This window comes from Podarcis raffonei, chromosome 8 (genome assembly GCF_027172205.1).
Source record: "Podarcis raffonei isolate rPodRaf1 chromosome 8, rPodRaf1.pri, whole genome shotgun sequence".
In the NCBI taxonomy this organism is placed as follows: domain Eukaryota; kingdom Metazoa; phylum Chordata; class Lepidosauria; order Squamata; family Lacertidae; genus Podarcis; species Podarcis raffonei.
Genome location: NC_070609.1, coordinates 10,178,830 through 10,199,029, shown reverse-complemented (window position 1 = coordinate 10,199,029; position 20,200 = coordinate 10,178,830). Strand labels below are relative to the sequence as shown.

At 48.1% G+C, this 20,200-nt stretch overlaps 1 protein-coding gene across 1 annotated transcript in view; it reads left to right on the top strand.

Annotated features, from left to right (window-relative positions):
* Nucleotides 1-7,290, top strand: part of BCL3 (BCL3 transcription coactivator) — a 33,511-nt gene extending 26,221 nt beyond the window's left edge. Inside the window, exons 6-9 of the mRNA XM_053397830.1 lie at nucleotides 232-309; nucleotides 2,828-2,995; nucleotides 3,785-3,905; nucleotides 4,703-7,290. Of these exons, the coding sequence (XP_053253805.1) occupies nucleotides 232-309; nucleotides 2,828-2,995; nucleotides 3,785-3,905; nucleotides 4,703-5,217 (882 nt within the window). The 3' untranslated portion in view covers nucleotides 5,218-7,290. The remainder of the gene's footprint in view (nucleotides 1-231; nucleotides 310-2,827; nucleotides 2,996-3,784; nucleotides 3,906-4,702) is intronic.
* The last annotated feature ends 12,910 nt before the right edge of the window (nucleotides 7,291-20,200 follow it).

The following is a 20,200-nucleotide window of genomic DNA, read 5'->3' as shown; positions in this document are numbered from 1 at the left end:
CAGACTGCTGCATTCTGGGTCCTATTGTTCTAGGACCAATCAGACTGCTGCATTCTGAATCCTATTGTTCTAGGACCAATCAGACTGCTGCCTTTTGGATCCTATTCAACTCAGTACATAACAAAGAGGATTGTGAATTCCGTTCCATCCTCCCTCCCGTAAACTGAGAACTGATGCAGGATTTGACCAAATTTTTAATCTCGCACCGTTGTGGTTCTCTCCCCACCCTAGGATATTAAGAGCGGGCGGTCTCCGCTTCTGCATGCCGTGGAGAACGATAATCTAGAGATGGTTGAACTGCTGCTACAGGTAAGCTTCTCTCACATCTCTACACATAACCCCTTGTGATCCTTTCGTAAGAGCCGAGCACCCTTGTTCTGTCCCAAATGGGGGTGGGGGGAGCTCACTCGCACATATAAATGAACGCAAACCTCTTGAGGGCTGGCCCTAACATTGGGCAGAGGCGGCGATGGTGTCAGGCGGCAGATTCTGTAGGGCAGGAAGTGGCATTGAGGTGCTGGAGAGCACAGCTGTGTGGGCAGAGCAGCCAGCCTGGCTGGCAGGAGCCGGAGTCAGGAGTATTTCAGAGATAAGAGTAAAAACAACAACAACACCGGTGTCAGTGAGGTTAACTCTTTATTCAAAGAAACCAAAACAGCCCAGGCCTAGTGATGGCAGCAACTCTTCTCAGTACGTCTTGTCCCAACGAGGCAGTTGCAAGGACTGAAGGTTCTTCCACCACCTTCCCACTGCTCCTTTCTCCTTCCTTCCCCAGAAACCAGAGGTAGGGTTGCCATATTTAAAGAAGCTTTTTTAGCTTTTTGGGGGGGAGGGGTAAAAAACCCAGACATTTTGACGATTTCCCAAAATCCCCCCAGGTGCTAATTCGGTTATTGGAATCCCAGACAGGTCCAGGAAATTCTGGTCATATGGCAACCCTACCTGAGGCTCCTTCGTCTTCTCTCTTAATAATAATAATAATAATAATAATAATAATAATAATAATAATAATAATTTTTATTTATACCCCACCCTCCCCAGCTCAGGGCTGCTAACACCAATAAAATCACAGTAAAAACGTAATAGGGGAAAAATAGAGGGGGGAACCATTTTGAAATAGCCGATAAATCAAGACCATAAGGGGAGGGAAACATAAGGGTCAGACCGAGTCCAAACCAAAGGCCAGGCGGAACAGCTCTGTCTTGCAGGCCCTGCGGAAAGATGTCAAGTCCCGCAGGGCCCTGGTCTCTTGTGGCAGAGCGTTCCACCACGTCGGGGCCAGTACTGAAAAGGCCCTGGCCCTAGTTGAGCCCAATCTAACCACCTTGCGACATGGGACCTCCAAAATGTTATCATTTGTGGAGGTTAAGGTCCTCCGCGGGGCATACCAGGAGAGGCGGTCCCGTAGGTACGTGGGTCCTAGGCCTTTGCTCTGCCCTCGTCATCTCTCTACATTTGTGGAATTGCTCTCCCTAGAAAGGCTTGCCTGGTGCCTTCATTATAAACCTTTAGGCGCCAGGCAAAAATATTATTCTTTAACTCAGCCTTTGGCTTATCCAATGCCCTTTTAAAATGTGTGGTGGGGGGGAGGCTATTGGATTGTTCTTGTTTCTATGATGTAGTTTGTATTACATCTATTAAATTTGTATCAGGGCAGTTTTGACATAAAATCACAATATAAAATCACAAAATACATATTAAAAACAAAAACAATCCTGTAGGAAACCCCCGCGTGCCCCCCAACAATAATAAGTTCTGGCAGACCAGGAGAGAGGGGAACTTACTGCAGCAGGAGGCAGGGAGACTCCCTGGATTCTCCAGCAGCCGGCCTCATCTCTGTCTCCTCGTCCCCCTCCTCTCCTGCCTCTGATTCTGCTCTGCTCTCTGCCCCAGCCTCTTCCTGCTCACAAAGCCCTGTTGCCTCCCAGTCTTCTCCCTCCAACCACTCGTAGTCATCTACCACCAGTGCCCTGGCTCTGAGCTTTCTTCCCCTTGGGGGTTCCCCAGCTGGTGCCTCCCACCATTCCTTGGCATCCAGCCAGTCCGTTATATTGGTGCCCTCCAGAGGATGTTGCCCTGCCACTAACAAGGTTCAGCTGCTGGCCTGGTCAGCTTTTGTATGTGAGATGGGCACGGTGGCATCTTGACCTTTGGCTGGGCAGCCAGCTGGCGCTGCGTAGACCCCAGTCCAAAATGGAGAAACAGCCTGCGTGCTTCAGAATTAAAAGGGCTACAAATAATATTTAAGTGGAAAATGCTAATAATAATAATAATAATAATAATAATAATAATAATAATAATAATTTATTTGTACCCCGCCCATCTGGCTGGGTTTCCCCAGCCACTCTGGGCGGCTTCCAACAAAGATTAAAAATATATTAAAATGTCACACATTAAAAAAATTCCCTGAACAGGGCTGCCTTCAGATGTCTTCTAAATGTCAGGTAGTTGTTTATCTCTTTGACATCTGATGGGAGGGCGTTCCACAGGGTGGGTGCCACTACCGAGAAGGCCCTCTGCCTGGTTCCCTGTAGCTTTGCTTCTCACAATGAGGGAACTGCCAGAAGGCCCTCAGCGGTGGACCTCAGCGTCCGGGCAGAACGATGGAGGTGGAGACGCTTATATTTTCTCAAATCTGACTGTGGCATCACCGGATAAATTTCTGCAGTGCCAGTAAACCTAACAGACCTTGTCCTCCAGTGTTTTCCCCAATGGCTTCCTTGGCCAGGGATTTTCTCTTATTGTTAACCATGTGGGAGCGTTAGATTCTCTCAAATCTGCCCCAGCCATTCTGTTAATGTATCTGTGTTTCTCCCCTGATTTGCAGCATGGAGCCAACGTCAATGCACAGTCGTACGGGGGCAACACAGCACTCCATGCGGCCTGTGGGCGAGGGCTTCTGGAAACCCTGCGTCTCCTGGTGCGCAACGGGGCGGACGGCAGCTTGAAGAACTACCACAATGACACCCCTTTGATGGTGGCCAAGAATAAAAGGGTGAGAGGATACAGAGAGAGGCAGAGGAACTTCATGATGCCTCCGTCACAGCTTGGTATTCGGTTCTTCATAAGCTTTCTTCAGCCCGAACATCACAGCGACCGATGCCATCAGGCATCGGCACACTTAGGAACTGCAGAGTCTTCGCAGTTTGCGTGACAGAACTCATCATTTTGGCTAATCTACTTTATTTACATATAAACACAAACGGAACACTGCAACATGGCTCCCTCTCTCTCTAGCATCAGACAGCAAAGAGAAAAAGAACAAAGGACAATAGTCCCACACAGTAACACAGACATCCTGTTTCCGTCACTTCCCACTCTGTGGAGTCAAAACATATACCGTCATGTGAAAGACAACAATCCCATGACTGCAATCACGGGGCAGGAATTCTAACACTGGTCATCCCAGTCCATGGGCACCAACACCTGCCATCTGTTAAGCAATTTTTAGATTGTTCAGTTGACTGCGCATGCGTTATCCAACTACCCTGTAGTGTAGGTCAGTCCTGTTAACCCTGTATCGCCTGAAGGGAAGCCTGAGGCTGGGAGCTGAGGGTTCTTAGTGAGCTCCTGGCAGAGGCGAGATTTGAACCCGCAATTCGTTGCTCACAGTTTCAGCTGCTGCACCGCATTGGGAACTGACAAGTTAGGAAATAGTCCTGGGAGATCTAAAAGGTGAATTGGCACTTTGTAGACATGTCAGGGTGTTCAAGGCGAGATCTTGCGAGCGATCTGAGCAGTTGGGGAATTACTTTTAAATCTCTCCTGCCTCTCCCATCATCAGGTGATTGACATCCTGAGAGGAAAAACTTCCCGCCCTGGGCCGCCGCCTGAAAACATCCGTGAGGGATCGTCGCCAGCAACCAGCAATGCCAGCTCTCCTGGTATCCGACCCGTCCACACTGGTGAGTAACCTCTCCCCAAGTGCGAGACAGCTGCCCATGTTTTCATCCTGCAGCCACCTCAGTCCTGGATTAAAAGGGGTGTGAGAATTTGTATCTGAGGCAACAGATACTCACAACACGCATGCCAGATAGGGAGCGGTGTGCGAGAAAAATTGAGGTCAGGGAGTATCCTGCATGTAGGGCTGAACTCTGCCATTGGTAGATTAATCAACCCAACCTTTAGTTGATTAACCAATGGGGACTTAAAAAAAACACACCAAAAAACACCTCACCAATAACTGACAGGACAGCAAGTTAAGTACAGTCATACCTTGGAAGTCAAACGCCTTACGACTCGAACGTTTGGCTCCCGAATGCCGCAAACCTAGAAGTGAGTGTTCCGGTTTGTGAATGTTCTTTGGAACCCAAACGTCCTCCGCGGCTTCCAGTCGGCTGCAGGAGCTTCCTGTAGCCAATCAGAAGCCACACTTTGGTTTCCGAATGTTTTGGAAGTCAAACGGACTTCCAGAACGGATTCTGTTTTACTTCTGAGGTACGACTGTACACATTTTGTTTTGTTTTGAGGCTATTATGATTTTAATGTATGATTTCCCATAGGAAAATTTTACCCCAATAGCTTTTGCTAAGTAGCAAATTATGTTATGGTTCCTTTAGTATCTCAGAGAAGTGTTGAGGCTTTGGTAACAGGCAAAGCTTAAATTCCACTGAATTTTAAGTTATTTGTCTTTTTTTAACCAATTAAGTTCTTCTGTTGGATTGACTGCATTATTCTCCTCTGTGCTTCTGTCTCCCTTCAGGCTTGCTGAGGGCTTCGCCCGACTCCTGCCCCACCACCCCTAGCCCCGCCCAGACCCCAAAACCCCACAGAGCCGTGCAGTCCCCCAATTCGGCCAATCAGAAGCCCGAGAGCACCGCAACAACCAATGGGCCTTTGACACATGGCACCTTGCCTGGGGTGAAACTGGAAAGGAGCCCGACTCCGCCCACACCGGAGCAGCCAATGGGATTTCCAGGGATGCCCAAATTCTTCCTGCCAGTGGCTGAGAGCCTGGTGGATCCCGCCTTCCACACCACCCTCTACCCTTTTGCGTCGTCCAGCCACAACTATTCGCCACACCACCTCTGCTTCCTTCCCGCCGGCATGCAACATTCCGTCATATCCCTGCCTGCAGCGCCCCAGGCCAATCGGATTCACCCGCGGGGCACGGAGGTGGACCAATCACAGACGCTGCTGGACTCTGAGACCCCGGCAACCGCCGACCTCAAAGGCCAGTGGCCAAAGAGCAGAGACAGTGGTCCTGGCGGCAGCTGACAGGAGGAGTTCGAGGGACCCTGTACACAGAGGGCTTCCCACTCAATGCTGTGCATCACCAGGCAACAAAGGGCCAACTCGTCCTAGACTTTTGCTGCTATGGGTTCCTGACGCGAAAATGGCACTTGTTTGCGGCTTCGGGACCCAGAGGGCTGCAGCTCTGACCGATGAGACTCCTGATCACAGGGTTGTGGGTTCGAGTTTCACGTTGGGCCAAAGATTCCTGCGTTGCAAGGGGGGGTGGACACGGCGACCCTCATGGTCCCTTCCAACTCTACAGTTCTATGACAAAGCTGAGATGATCCTATGGGCTGTGGTGGGCCGGTCAGTTTGACCCCTAACTACAGTCCCAACAGCCTTCCATTTTCAGTTCTTGCCGCTTCTTTGGCTACTACCTAACAGGGCTATTTTTGCACGTTTGGAAGGAGGTGGAAACTGCACACCCCATTAAAAGGTAGCGCTGTAGTCCAAATTTGACAGTGCTTTCAATGCAAAACAGTAAGAGCTGGGAGGCACAAGTTAAAGATACAGTGGTACCTCTGGATAAGAACAGGATCCGTTCCGGAGCCCCGTTCGCATCCTGAAGAGAACGCAACCTGTGCATGCGCGGGTCGCGATTCACCGCTTCTGCGCATGCGCATGACGTCGTTTTGAGCATCTGCGCATGCACGAGCGGCGAAACCCGGAAGTAACGCATTCTGTTACTTCCGGGTCGCCGTGGAGCGCAACCCAAAACGCTCAGCCTGAAGCAACTTTAACCTGAGGTATGACTGTATCTCAGTCTACTCTCCCCACACACTGCCCTTACTCTGCTCAGTAACATTGCCAGCAAGGCCAGAAGCAGCCAAATATTTAAAGGTAGCACCCTGTCTTGCCAGAGGGGGATTTAGGGCACTGCGACTGGTTCCCCCGCACTAGGCTGGAAGCCTAGGGGTTGCCGCAACCATGACAAAATGAATTGAGCACAACAGAGGGTGAGAGGCAGGCGGGCACCGAATTTTGGCCTCTTACAGGGCACCGCTGGAATCTGAAAGGCCAAAATTCACCCCTGATCCTGCCCCCTTCACCGTAGGTGGGGAAGAAGCAGCAGCAGCGGTTTCCAGGGAGAGTGTGTGAGATTTTGCCAATTTCGCCAGCGCCCAACCAGCAGCAGCGAGGCAGCACGACGGCTCGGGAAGTGGGGCTACTTTCCCATCTCGCCTCAGGCGGCAAAACGGGATGTGCGGCCCCAATTGCCAGGTTTCTTGGCAAACGAATTTCAGGAAGTGCAATGGTAACGTGTTGGTGATGGAGAGGGAAGAAGGTGACGCAAGGAAGTTGGGAGGGGGCGAACAAGGGGATTTTCTGAAAGTTTGAGCCCGAGAAAGAGGAATACCGTGTGCATTTTAAGGGACTGAAATACCAGAAATTCCCAGGCGGGTTATTGTCTTCAGAGGAAGTTGTGGAGGTGGAGATGATTAGTCAGGGCAGTGAGATGATTAAGGGAGGGAAGGATGAGATGTGGCTTGCTGGCTTGCTTAGTGGTCCTCCTGGCTATCAGATCTTGCCTGTGAGGACCGACCATCCTTCCTGCCCAGCTTACAAAAGAGATTGCCAACTGGGAAGAAAGAGGGAGTCACACGCAACTTTGTCTCGAAAACCTCCTCCTATGAAATGCACCACTTGAAAAATATCAGGGTTCAATCCCTGATATTTCTGGGCAGGGCTGGGAAAGACTGAAACGGCTGCCAATCTGTGGAGGTGATACTCAGCTAAATGGACCAATGGCCTGGCTTGGTATAAGGCAGCTTCCCCTTCGCTCTTGTTGGTATTAACCCTTGCACTCCCGGGTTCCACCACCAACACCCCTAAAAAAAACCCCACGAAAACACCCAGCAGTGAGATCTCAGATCCTTCCCTTCCCAACCCCCTCCTCCCCTTGCAATCGTCTTGCCAGATGTTCCTTCTCTGCTTCTGTGGGACCAATACTTGAAAAGTACTAGTAGCACCCTCTGCTCATCCCGTGGCAAGAAAACAGGATGGGGAAGGGTCTTTTCCTAATTTGTCAATAAAATATTTTTTCTACTTTCAAAAGCTGCATATATGTGTGTTTTGGGGGACAGAGGGGAAGGCAACACCGAAGGATGGGGGAAAGACCATTGCTAGGTAAAGCAATGGGAATTCTGTTACTTCCTCCAGCTCCTACTGCATAATCCAACACCTCTGCCAGGTGTGCTTACAGTATTGTTACACACCACCCCACTCCAAGTGGTGTGAGGTACCAGGAGTAGTAGTAGTAATAATAATAATAATAATAATAATAATAATAATAATAATAATAATATTCATACCCCGCCCATCTGGCTGGGTTTCCCCAGCCACTCAGGGTGGCTCCCAACAGAATTAATGATGATGATGATGATGATGATAAAAAGCAATAAAACATCGGACATTAAAAGCAGGACTGCCTTCAGATGCCTTCTAAAATTCAGATAGTTGTTTATCTCCTTGACATCTGACGGAAGGAGGGCTGAGTTTGCCTATTCCTGCTGTAACCTCACTTCTCGCAGTGAGGGAACCGCCAGAAAGCCCTCAAAGCTGGACCTCAGTGTCCGGGCTGAACGATGGGAGTGTAGATGCTCCTTCAGGTATACTGGGCCAAAGCCGTTCCTGTTTCCTTTTGGAAACTGAGACACAACAGAGACTGTGGTGTCTTTATCATATATGGCTTATTTACACATACAGTGGTACCTCACAAGACGAATGCCTCGCAAGACGGAAAACTCACAAGACGAAAGGGTTTTTGGGTTTTTTAGTTGCTTCGCAAGACGATTTCCCCTATGGGCTTGCTTCGCAAGACGGAAACGTCTTGCAAGTTTGTTTGCTTTTTCTTAAAACCGTTAATACAGTTGCGACTTGACTTCGAGGAGCAACTCAGCACGCGGTGTGCGTCTCCGTAGGGGCAAGAACGCGTGAAGGCGGGTTCTGAGGGAGAGGGAGCTTTGTTTCGGCGAAAAATAGCAAGGCGCGCACACTTCCCTCCCCACAACTCCCAGTTAGGGAGGCCAGGCTCCGGGGCTCTTCGGACGGGGCTCCTTCCTTCTCCCCCCCCCAGCACCCCGGCGGTGACAAGAGCGCCTGCCCGGGCCCTCCGGCGCTCGCCCTGCGAGGGCCGCCCCTACCTGCATCTCCACTTTCCAACCCCGCGACGTCGACGGCTGCGGCAAGTTTGCCTCTCAGTGTGTGTGCGTGCCAGTGTGTGTTCTCCTCGCCCCGCTCGAGTTAGTCCCGGCGCAGCGCAGGCAGCAGGTGAGTCGCCCTTTGGCAGCGCGGAAGGCGCCGGGCCAGGCAAGGTCAGCTCGGGAGCCACCGGGGACGCGCCCCCGCGCTCCTCTCCAACAGGCTGGATGCGCCCCTCTTCGCTCGTGCGCTTCTGGCTGGCTGGCCGGCTGCAGCAGCAACAGGGGCAATAGACATCCACCGTCGCTGATCCTCCCTCCCTCCCTCCTGCCCGCGGCGGGCGGCTGGCTGGCTGGCGCTCTCGCTTTCTTTCGGGCTGCTGCTGCAGAAGGGATTTTGCACCAGACAACTTTTAGGCCGGTAGGAGTTTTGACTACCGCGACAGCAGCAGCAGCAGCAAGACGGCGCCGACTGTAGTGCAAAGGGTCGGAGCAAGGCGAGCCGAACCGATCCCGGGGGCTCAGGCAGCAACCTCCGTCCCGCCTCCCCCCACGCCCCACGCCCGCCTCTCCCTCCCTCCCAAGCACCCCCCTTTTTGAGGTTTTTGAAGACTTTGGTGATTTTTGAAGCTTTTCCAAAAGTTTTCCGAAACCGTGCTTCGCAAGACGAAAAAATCGCAAGACAAAAAAGCTCGCGGAACAAATTAATTTCATCTTGCGAGGCACCACTGTAAATATAGCCTGAGCCTATAATGAAACATCAACTTCCCAAGAAGTTCCAGCTCCTCCAGGATTGGCTGGATGAAGAGTAGTGGTTAGAAACGCTAGCTAGGGAACACACACACCCCGGAGATCCCAGAGTAGGAAGGCTCAGAGCCAGGGGGTTGTTGTGGGACAATGAGAAGAGGTCAGAGGGAGAAGATTGGGAGGAGGTGCCAGATGCTGAAGGGACAACAGGGCTTAGTGAGCAGGAGGAACCTGTGAAAGGGAGCAGTTCAGACTCCAAGGCTGAAGCAGAGGAGGGGAATCAATACACTGTTGAAGAATCTGGGGGGTTCTCCCTCCCCTGCTGCAACAAACTCCCTTCCCCACTGGTCTCCAAGAATGCACAGAATAATGAGGGCAGAACAGAGCTCAGCAGTGCGCAGGCACAGTTTGAGACTGCTTGGGAAACATCCAGGAGAGGAGTCTTGAAAGGGTGGAAGGCAGCAACCTTAAAGTCCTAGCAACTGCTCCATAGAGGCAAGACCTGCTGGGAAGTGTTGCTGAGTTGTATCTACAAGGTGTGACCGGAAAGTTCGGTGAACGGTCACAGAAATCGGACAGTGAGAAATATTCGAACATAACAATCGGCACTGGAAACACACGAAATGCTCACAATTGTGTACGGAGATGAAGCTGTAAGTCGAAAGACGGCGTACGAGTGGTTGAAGCGTTTCCATGAAGGGCGGCAAACCATCGAAGAGGACCCTCAGTCCGGCAGACCGTCGAGCAGAACAGCTCCAAACGTCAACAGAGTTCGTGAGTTATTGATGTGGGATGATGCGAATGATGGCGGAAGAATTGCATATTCCATGTGAAATCATTACTGAGGTTACTGAGTTGTCCCACCCTCCTTATTCTCCCGATCTGGCCCCACCGGATTTCTTTCTTTGTCCAAAACTGAAAACTGCACTGAAAGGGCGCAGATTTTCCAATGTTTCACATGTCCAAGCTGCTCTGATGAGGGAACTGAAAGCAGTAATAAAAGAGGACTTCTCCAGAAGTTTCCAACAGTTCTATGAACGTTGTCAAAGGTGCATTGTATCAGAGGGGGGCTACTTTGAAAGCCTGTAAGGTATGTACTATCGAATATTTCTCACTGTCCGATTTATGTGACCATTCACTGAACTTTTCAGTCACACCTTGTAGTTTCCTTGACTAAAGAGTTAACTTCACGGACAACAGAGCCACACATCTTTTGTATGCCAGCTTCTCCCATAGACACAGCAAGATCCTTGCTCTGTATCTCAACTTCCTAGGTCACATAAGGCTCTGTACTTAGAGTTTAGCTCTTTTTATCTGCAGAGGCAGGGCCCATTCATACCTATCTCACATGGCTCCTCTGATCCTGTGCTGTGCTAACGGCTCATTACCCCCAGGCTATTGCCTCAAAGGAAATTTGACTCAATTAACTCTTAGTCATGTTGGTTGCCTGGGATTATCATGGTCTGATACTTTAGGAAGTTTGCCTGGATTAATTACCTCTTAACACACGCCAATTCCAGCAGATCAAAAGCATCCAACTGCACACACCTTAATACACATTGGGTCCAGCACCGTTCTAACACAAGCCGTAATTAAATTCTAACACTAGCTCAATCCAGGAATTTAAGGGAGTTGGGTACCCACAAACTCATAACAGTATGCTAATGTGCTGGCTCATCACCGCCACTTGCCTCCCTTTGCAGCTGTTGATGCAATGAGTCTGGTTCATGCAACAGCGGGCTCCGGCTGCGGCTAGTAATGGCCAAGAGCAGAGAGAAATGGTGCGCCGCCCTCCAGGCGCAGTTGGACTATAACTCCCATGAGCCATCATATGTACATTGCCTAGAACAGGGGTGGGGGGAGCACTGACTGGGCAGCCCTGCGAAAGTCATTCCCCGGTTGGAAGTGAGGCATCTGATCAAAGCCTGTATTCTTGATCAAGGTTTATATTTTGATCAGATTCCTGTATTCTAAAAATGAGCTTAAATTCACAAATGTTTCTTTCGAGGCAGGAAACCAGCAGGCAGCTGGCAAGCTCTTAGACAGAGGGCCCCTCTGGTTTATTGCGGTCATAAAAAGGCTGAGGTCACTGACCCTACATATTACAGAATACAATCAAGCTGCAATTAAGTTGGTAAATAGTAAGAATTATTGTGCCTCCCATTAGAGACTTGAGCCACATTTTCATAAGGTTAAAAGGGCAAATAGAAACAGCAGCTGGACTAGGCAAAGCAGCTCTCTGAAACTGCTTTGAAGCTTTAGAGAACTTAGAATTTAGCTTAGCTTTTACTAAGTTCCCTTTCTTCTAAAAAACTATATATGTTATGAAATATATTGGCTTAAATGTAATTATGCAAAGGATTTAGAAAGTAATAAATGTTAGATTCTTATGTTAGATTCTTATTTCATAGAATCATAGAATCATAAAGTTGGAAGAGACCACAAGGGCCATCAAGTCCAAAGCCCTGCCGAGCAGGAAACAACATCAGAGCACTCCTGACATATGGTTGTCGAGCCTCTGCTTAAAGACCTCCAAAGAAGGAGATCTTTCATAGATGGTGTGTGAGGAGGTGAACCCAAGATCTCTGTTTAAGATAAAATTAGAACCATTAGCCATCTGTTTTGCAGGGAATAGGGCAAGAGGGGTCAAAGGTTATCTGGTAATTAAGGTGCCTGGTCGAGGTAAATGTAAGATATAGGACTACTTATTTGCCATTTATAAATAGAAGAAAATATAGCTCTCTGTCTCCCATAAAAGGTAATAGGAAATGGGTGTATCTTTTATGATTGGTTCTAGCAAACAGCCAATAGGAATTTCAACCAGGCTGATTGGACAGAGGCAGCCAAAGGGAGGAGAAAGGGGGCTGGGCTGAGGGAATATAAGTGCTGGCCATCAGGGCTGAAAGGACAGAGCTTTGGTAACCATATACCACTGTGTCTCTCATTTATTTGTCTGACAAATAAATTATTATTTTAATTTCTCTATTGCTGCGTTGAATATTTCATTCCAGCGTTAACCACAAGCAGGGTGCTACAGAAGCTACAGCTGGCAGTCACAAAATGAAACCACCTTCCTCCTCCTGGAATTTGCCATTTAGGGAGAGTTTGCCACAGGAGAATTTAAGCTATCAAACTGTGCACTTAAGGTGGGAGGGAACCCCTTTTAAGTGGGTCCAAAGTGTTGGAGACCAGCTGCTTCACTTTGGACCATTTCAGATCAGGCCCACTTTGCTTTGGAGGCAATTTGTTTACCTCCGGAGCAGGCCGTTTAGGGGCTGCATAGCCCCTAATGGGGATAATATGTTGTCTTTTATAATTAATCCAACTGATTAAGCACTGCCCTGGAATTCTAAATAAAATGATGTGTGACATAAAAATATTTATAATAATAAAACAGGATAAATAAATCTGTCCTGCCTTAGAGGGTTGTGGCAAACTGCTTTCAGCAACGGAAATGTGCTCTTTAAATGCTATCAGTTATGATTAGGACTTTCTACAGGCAGAGTTCCTGAAATATGAAATCCATAAAGGTCACAAACAACAGCAGCGTTGCACAAGTCCAGAATAACTGTGTGGTCTCTTGGGATTGCTCCCTGATGAATTTAGAGTTGAAGCAGTAATGTCAACTGCTTGTGTGTCTGTTTGGACTAACCTTGTGACACCAAAAAGGAAAACAAAAACTCAGGGTAAACAAGACAAGACGTTGTTGCCTTTCTGTGGAAGTGACTGGCACAGGTTCAGAGACCACTGATTCTGCAAAATTCAGTCCTGGCTCCTTCCTTCCTAGAGTAACGCTTGAACGAAGATGAGGACATGACCAGGGTGAAAAAGAATGCACAAACCATGAGATTGCGTTTCGGAAAAAGCCTATCCTAACTTGCTCCTGCCTAGCGCAGTCGCGCCCCAGTGGAATGAGCAAAACTCCTTCAGACTCTCAAGGTGTCAAGAAGGGCTGGTAGCCACATGCCTGGAGGAAGGCGGTCGGCATTCCTTGACGGATGAATCAGCCCTGTGCTCCAAGCTCCGAACATCTGTGGTTGAAGTCAGCAGGGTCTGTGCGTGATGTCATACGGTAGCTCCAGGTGGGGCCATTTAAACTGGTTCAGGGTAGCAACATGGTGCAGTGGTTAGAGTGCTGGGAGACCAACTTTCAAATCCCCACTCGGCCACAAAGCTCATTGGGAGACTGTGGTCTGGTCACTGCCTCTCAGCCTAAGCCGCCTCACAGGGTCGTTGTGGGGAATGAACGAGGAGTTGGAGAGCCATGTACCCCACCTTGAGCTCCATAGAGAAAAAGGTGGGATCGAAATGCAACAACAACAACAGGCTGAGACCCTACTTGCCTGCGGACTGTCTTGCCAGAGTGGTGCATGCTCTAGTTATCTCCCGCTTGGACTACTGCAATGCTCTCTACGTGGGGCTACCTTTGAAGGTGACCCGGAAACTGCAATTAATCCAGAATGTGGCAGCTAGACTGGTGACTGGGAGCGGCCGCCAGGACCACATAACACCAGTCTTGAAAGACCTACACGGGCTCCCAGTACGTTTCCAAGCACAATTCAAAGTGTAGGTGCTGATCTTTAAAGCCCTAAACGGCCTCGGCCCAGTATACCTGAAGGAGCGTCCACCCCCATCGTTCTCCCCGGACACTGAGGTCCAGCGCTGAGGCCTTCTGGCGGTTCCCTCATTGCAAGAAGCCAAGTTACAGGGAACCAGGCAGAGGGCCTTCTCAGTGGTGGCACCCGCCCTGTGGAATGCCCTCCCAGCAGATGTCAAAGAGAACAACAACTACCAGACTTTTAGAAGACACCTGAAGGCAGCCCTGTTTAGGGAAGCTTTTAATGTTTGATGCATTACTGTGTTTTCTTCTTTTCTTTTCACTGCCTGCCTCTTTATTTAGGGATTTTGTCGGGCAACATTAGATGTGCTGTTTAGTCACTTACTGGTGTTTTGCCCCACAGCAGGTTTTACGATGGGGCCATGAATGTATTTGGAATAGCAAGGAGTCCAAATTTTACACAGGATAAAAAGCAACTTCTGCCTGTGCCGTGTTTTCCTCAATAGGCTCTTCCAGCTAAGATATGCCTGATGTTGTGCTAAGCTAAGCAGAGCTCTTCCCAAGAGACTGTCATTCCCCTGACTTATGTTGAGCACTTTTTAAAAATGTATTTTTATTAAAGATTTTCTTGATTTACGAAGGTATGTGCAATGTCTCTCTCTTGTATTTCCCCCCCCCCCACGTAACACTTTTTTTTTTTACAAAAAATACCACAGGTATTCAGTAAGGCTCTTCTTACTTCCTTTTCACCTCTCTCCCCTACTCCTACAGCAAAGAAGAAGAAGAAGAAGAGTTTGGATTTGATATCCCGCCTTTCACTCCCCTTTAAGGAGTCTCAAAGCGGCTAACATTCTCCTTTCCCTTCCTCCCCCACAACAAACACTCTGTGGGGTGAGTGGGGCTGAGAGAAGTGTGACTGGCCCAAGGTCACCCAGCAGCTGCATGTGGAGGAGCGGAGACACGAACCCGGTTCACAAGATTACTAGACTACTGCTCTTAACCACTACACCATACTGGCTCGTTCATGTCGCCTTCTAGTGCTTGCAGTAAAGTCTCACTCGCTGGATCACCCGCTTGCCATGGTGAGTGGGCTTGCATGTCCCTATGACCCTAGTGAGTGAAGCCATCGGGAATCTCGTACTCCCAGCAGGGTCACAGGGAAACCAAAATGCTTGTTTACAAAGCTATTGCACTACCAACCTTACTTATGCTTGTGAAACACGGGCCACTTATAAACGCCATCTCCAACTCCTCGAAAGATTCCATCAACGGTGTCTCCGAAAAATTTTACACATCACTTGGCAAACTAAGACAGGCGAACTAATGCCAGTGTCCTGGAAGAAGCAAAGATCACCAGTGTCGAAGCAATGATTCTTCAACAACAACTTTGTTGGACTGGTTGTGTTGTGCAGATGCCTGATTATTGTCTTCCAAAGCAACTACACTGGTACCTCGGGTTAAGTACTTAATTCACTCCAGAGGTTCATTCTTAACCTGAAACTGTTCTTAACCTGAAGCACCACTTTAGCTAATGGGGCCTCCTGCTGCTGCCACGCCACCGGAGCACGATTTCTGTTTTCATCCTGAAGCAAAGTACTTAACCCGAGGTACTATTTCTGGGTTAGCAGAGTCTGTAACCTGAAGCGTATGTAACCTGAAGCATATGTAACCCGAGGTACAACTGTACTCTATTCAGAACTTAAAAATGGAAAGCGTAATGCTGGTGGTCAACAAAAGTGGTTCAAAGACTCTCTCAAGGCAATTTTTTTAAAAATATAGTATAAACACCAACAATTGGAAAACACTTGCCTGTGAGCGCTCCAATTGGAGAACAGCCTTTACCAAAGGTGTCATGGGCTTTGAAGACACTCGAACTCGGGACACAAGGGAGAAACACGCTAAGAGGAAGGCACAGTTTGGCAAATCCACACCGTGATCAACTCCTGCCTGGAAACCTACGTCCCCACTGTGGAAGGACGTGTGGATCCAGAATTGGCCTCCACAGTCACTTACGGACTCACTGTTAAAACCGTGTTTATGGAAAACATTCTTACTCGGCTACAAGGGAACGCCAAAGAAGAAGCAATAAAGGATGCTTAAGGGAAATTATTCCTCTCCATTCTGACGTAAACTGACCTGATTCCCGCCTCCCAGGTTAATGCGCAAATCGAAATAATCTGCCAGAGTTCAAACTCTGAATTCACCAGGTCTGATAGTACAGTCCTTGGCTCTCAAAATGCACCAACATGTGCATTTTAGGATAATATGCATTTCAAAGAGTTTGAAGGGACCTCAGGGGTCATCTAGTCCAACCCCATGTAATGTAGGAATCTCAGCTAAAGCGCCCATGACAGATGGCCGTCCAACCTCTGCTTAAAAACCTCCGAGGAAGGAGATCGGCAAATGGCGATAGAATGTGGCTTTAAACATTTATTTTTGCTGTGAGTTTTTTCTTTTTCTTTTTAACATCAGCAGATTAATATAAGTACTGGACAGAAGGGACTTTTCAGTGCACACACGTGAGTCTGACACAGACCAGAAATAAAACCACGGTGGCGTTTCACGTGCTAGGACCGCTCAGGTTAAATGTCATTGCACACTCTGATGTGGGAAAGCAAAATCTGGCGGAAATTTTCTCTGGTCCATGCAAGAAGGAAACAACAACAGAGCAATATCGCCCCATGGTGGTTGCTGCAATGTGGTGAGGACATAATCTCTTTTGGGACTCTCCTCCCTCTCTGCAAATATTTTTTGGGCCAGACTCCAAGGTAAGCTGAGAGTAGGGTGGGGTTCCCAGGTGAGCAGATAGCAGCTGGATAGACAGGTACAGCAAGTCACGTCCGCCACCTCTTCTCTTCAAAATGTCAGCCAAGACCTGGGGGAACACTGAGATGGCTCAATGCGAGAAAAGACCCCACTCCCTTTACACCCCAGGTGCACCTGGTATTCAGGCCCGCCAGCGCCATCCCATCGTAAAATAGATCAAGGCGACTTGCAACACAAAATGCAATAAAAAACACACACATACAAATATATGAAACATAATTAAATTATGTTGGCTAAAAAGAGAAACTCTTTTTATTGTGAAGGCCTGTTTTAAAGGCACCGTTTTGTTTTTGTTTTGTTTTTGTATTTTTATTAACCAGGCATGGCAAACTTTATTTTACATAACCACAAAAGTCACATTACAATTCATTAGAGCACAATTTTTATTAATTTTAAAAGACTACCAGCTTTTAGTGCAGTTCCATGCAGTAGCTTCAATACAAGTGTATAGCAACAGACAATATTGTAAGGAACAAAGTTCAGTCAGTTAAAGGGAAAGATTGCAGGGGAGGGTTGTGTGTTTTTTGCAAGAGTAAGAAGAAAGCAAGATGAACTAGGGAATGTATCAAGTTTTGTTTAAATCACTTCTCCACAGCTTTTGCTTTAGTTTATACAGTGGTACCTCGCAAGACGAAATTAATTCGTTCTGCGAGTTTTTTCACCTTGCGAATTTTTCATCTTGCGAAGCACGGAACTGCACCTCTTCAAGCAATGCGCCCGGTTTTAAGAAAAAGGAAACAAATTCGCAAGACATTTTCGTCTTGCGAAGCAAGCCCATAGGGAAATTCGTCTTGCGAAGCAACTAAAAAAACGAAAAACTCTTTCGTCTTGTGAGTTTTTCGTCTTACGAGGCATTCGTCTTGCGAGGTACCACTGTACAAAACTTATGCAACCATACATTGTGACAGTATGTTAGGAAAAAGAGGGGGAAACACTATGGAAAACACTGGTTGAGAATTCTGACTGGAAAAAAAGCACCGTTTTTGAGAGATGTCTGAAAGTAGGCATGGGCGGTGCCTGCCAAACCTCTTGTGGCAGGGAGTTCCACAGGGCAGGGCTCAGCACACTAAAGGCTCAGTCCTTGGTGAACCTCAGGGATATGGGGAACCACCAGAAAAGCCCTCTCAGAAGATGCCCTCGATCAAGGTGGAGCTTGAGGGATCAGATGGTTGTTAAGGTAGTTTAGCCCTTTGTGAATTAACACAAGGACCTTGAACCTTGCCTGGACTACAAGTCCCATTGTCCCAAACCTTTATTCCATGTATCTTGCACTCTTTGCAAATACACCTAGCGACTTGCCTCCTCTTCTCCCGACTCCCAAGGTTTCTGCTTTTATTTTTCTCACGTTACACGGAAAGAGAACGTTTCCCACCCTATAACATTTTTTGGGTGTGGGGAGTTATTAATTGAGGCCGGAGCATAAATAAGCAGGTACAAAGTGTCTTTCCCTTTCCAATCACCACCAACCCTTATGCTTCCGGGAGTAGACAATATCAGAGCCAGGGAAATTCCCTCTCAGAGATCAAGGAAGGTGATCAGGTTCAAAGCCTGTCTGCTGATTTTACCGCAGGTGCCACAGGAATGAATGTGGTGGTTGATCTGTTATGACGGAAAGATCATCTTCTTTAATATCAAAAGCTAAGATTCGGAGCAAAGATTGGGGAAGACCTTGCTCAAACAAAGCTCAGCTTAGTTCCAGAGCCTCTTGTCTTATTAATTCCCTTTTTATCCCATCCTTTTTCTGCAAGGCACTCAGTGTGGTGGCCGTGATTCTCCCCTCCGTATTTTTTCACAACAAGAAGCCTTGTTGGGTAGTACGGATGGAGGAAAATCTCAGTTCTCTTCACGTTTGAATGCAAACCTACTAAACAGTACTTCCTCCCAAAAGTACGCAAATTGAAACGTATCTTTTCTTTGAAATCCACACGCCATGTTTGAGGAAAGCTGCTCTCCAAAAGTAAATAAATGTGAATATTGGCAAAATGGCATACAAAAAGGGCACAACAGGAGACAACACATACCAAGATGCTGACAAGTTTTCGCGAGGACTCTAAAAAAACAACAGTGTCGCACCCCGATGTGGAAATATGAATGGAAAAAATGAGAAACTGAGTGAAACCAAAACTAACATATTGGCCCATCTCTTAGTGGTAGGTTAGACCGAGAGAATGTGTTGCACAAATACACAACGAGTGTTTCCTGGCTAAGTGAGGATTTGAATCTGGGGCTTCCCACTCACAGTCTGACACTCTAACCACTACAGGGCGCTGTCTTAGAAAATAATATGTCCCGCTTGCCCTGCTTCCTGTTTCTTCCAGGGGCCAGATGATACATTATCTTGTCCCCACGGTAGGCCGCTTCTGCAAAGTGAGTAGTGGTGAGTAAGGTAAAGGGACCCCTGACTATTAGGTCCAGTCATGACCGACTCTGGGGTTGCGGCGCTCATCTCGCTTTACTGGCCGAGGGAGCCGGCGTACAGCTTCCGGGTCATGTGGCCAGCATGAGTAAGCATGGCGAACCAGAGCAGCGCACGGAAACGCCATTTACCTTCCCGCCGGAGCGGTACCTATTTATCTACTTGCACTTTGACGTGCTTTCGAACTGCTAGGTTGGCAGGAGCAGGGACCGATCAACGGGAGCTCACTCCGTCGCGGGGTTTCGAACCGCCGACCTTCTGATCGGCAAGTCCTAGGCTCTGTGGTTTAACCCCCAGCATAGTGGTTGCATATTTCCATTGGGTCTGGTTGGGTAGCAGGCATGTAGGGAGGCCACCAGTAGGTGGTGCCAGAGCCAGTGACAGGCAGAGCCAACTCCTCCTGGGTTTGTCCCCATCCTCCACCTGGCAGAGTTGCGCAAAGGTAAGACGGACACTCAGGCCACATGGACGACCAGGACAGATTGGAGAACTGGCCCCAAACCAGCAAAATGAATTTCAATAGGGACAAATGCCAGGTTCTACATACTAAGGCAGGAAAAACCAGCTGCACAAATACAAGAGGGCGGGGCTGGATACTTGGCTTGCCAGCAGTACTAAAATCTAGGGGTCTTAGTAGACCACAAGATTAACATGAGATGCAGCACCAAAAAAAAAGCTAATGTTATTCTAGGCTGCATCAACAAGTCTAGTGATCAAAGAAAGTAATAACACCATTTATTCTGCCTTAGTCAGACCCCACCTGGAGTCCTGTGTCCAGTTCAGGGCACCACAATTTAAGGATACAGTGGTACCTCGGGTTACATACGCTTCAGGTTACATACAGTTCAGGTTACAGACTCCCCTAACCCAGAAATAGTACCTCAGGTTAAGAACTTTGCTTCAGGATGAGAACAGAAATCACGCTCCAGCGGCACGGCGGCAGCAGGAGGCCCCATTAGCTAAAGTGGTGCTTCAGGTTAAGAACCGTTTCAGGTTAAGAATGGACCTCCGGAACGAATTAAGTACGTAACCAGAGGTACCACTGTATTGACAAGCTGGAACATGTGCAGAGGAGGACAACCAAGATAATAATAATAATAATAATAATAATAATAATAATAATAATAATAATTTATTATTTATACCCCTTCCCCAGCCACTCTGGGCGGCTTCCAACAAAATATCAAAATACAGTAATGCATCAAACATTAAAAGCTTCCCTAAACAGGGCTGCCTTCAGATGTCTTCTAAAAGTCTGGTAGTTGTTCTCTTTGACAT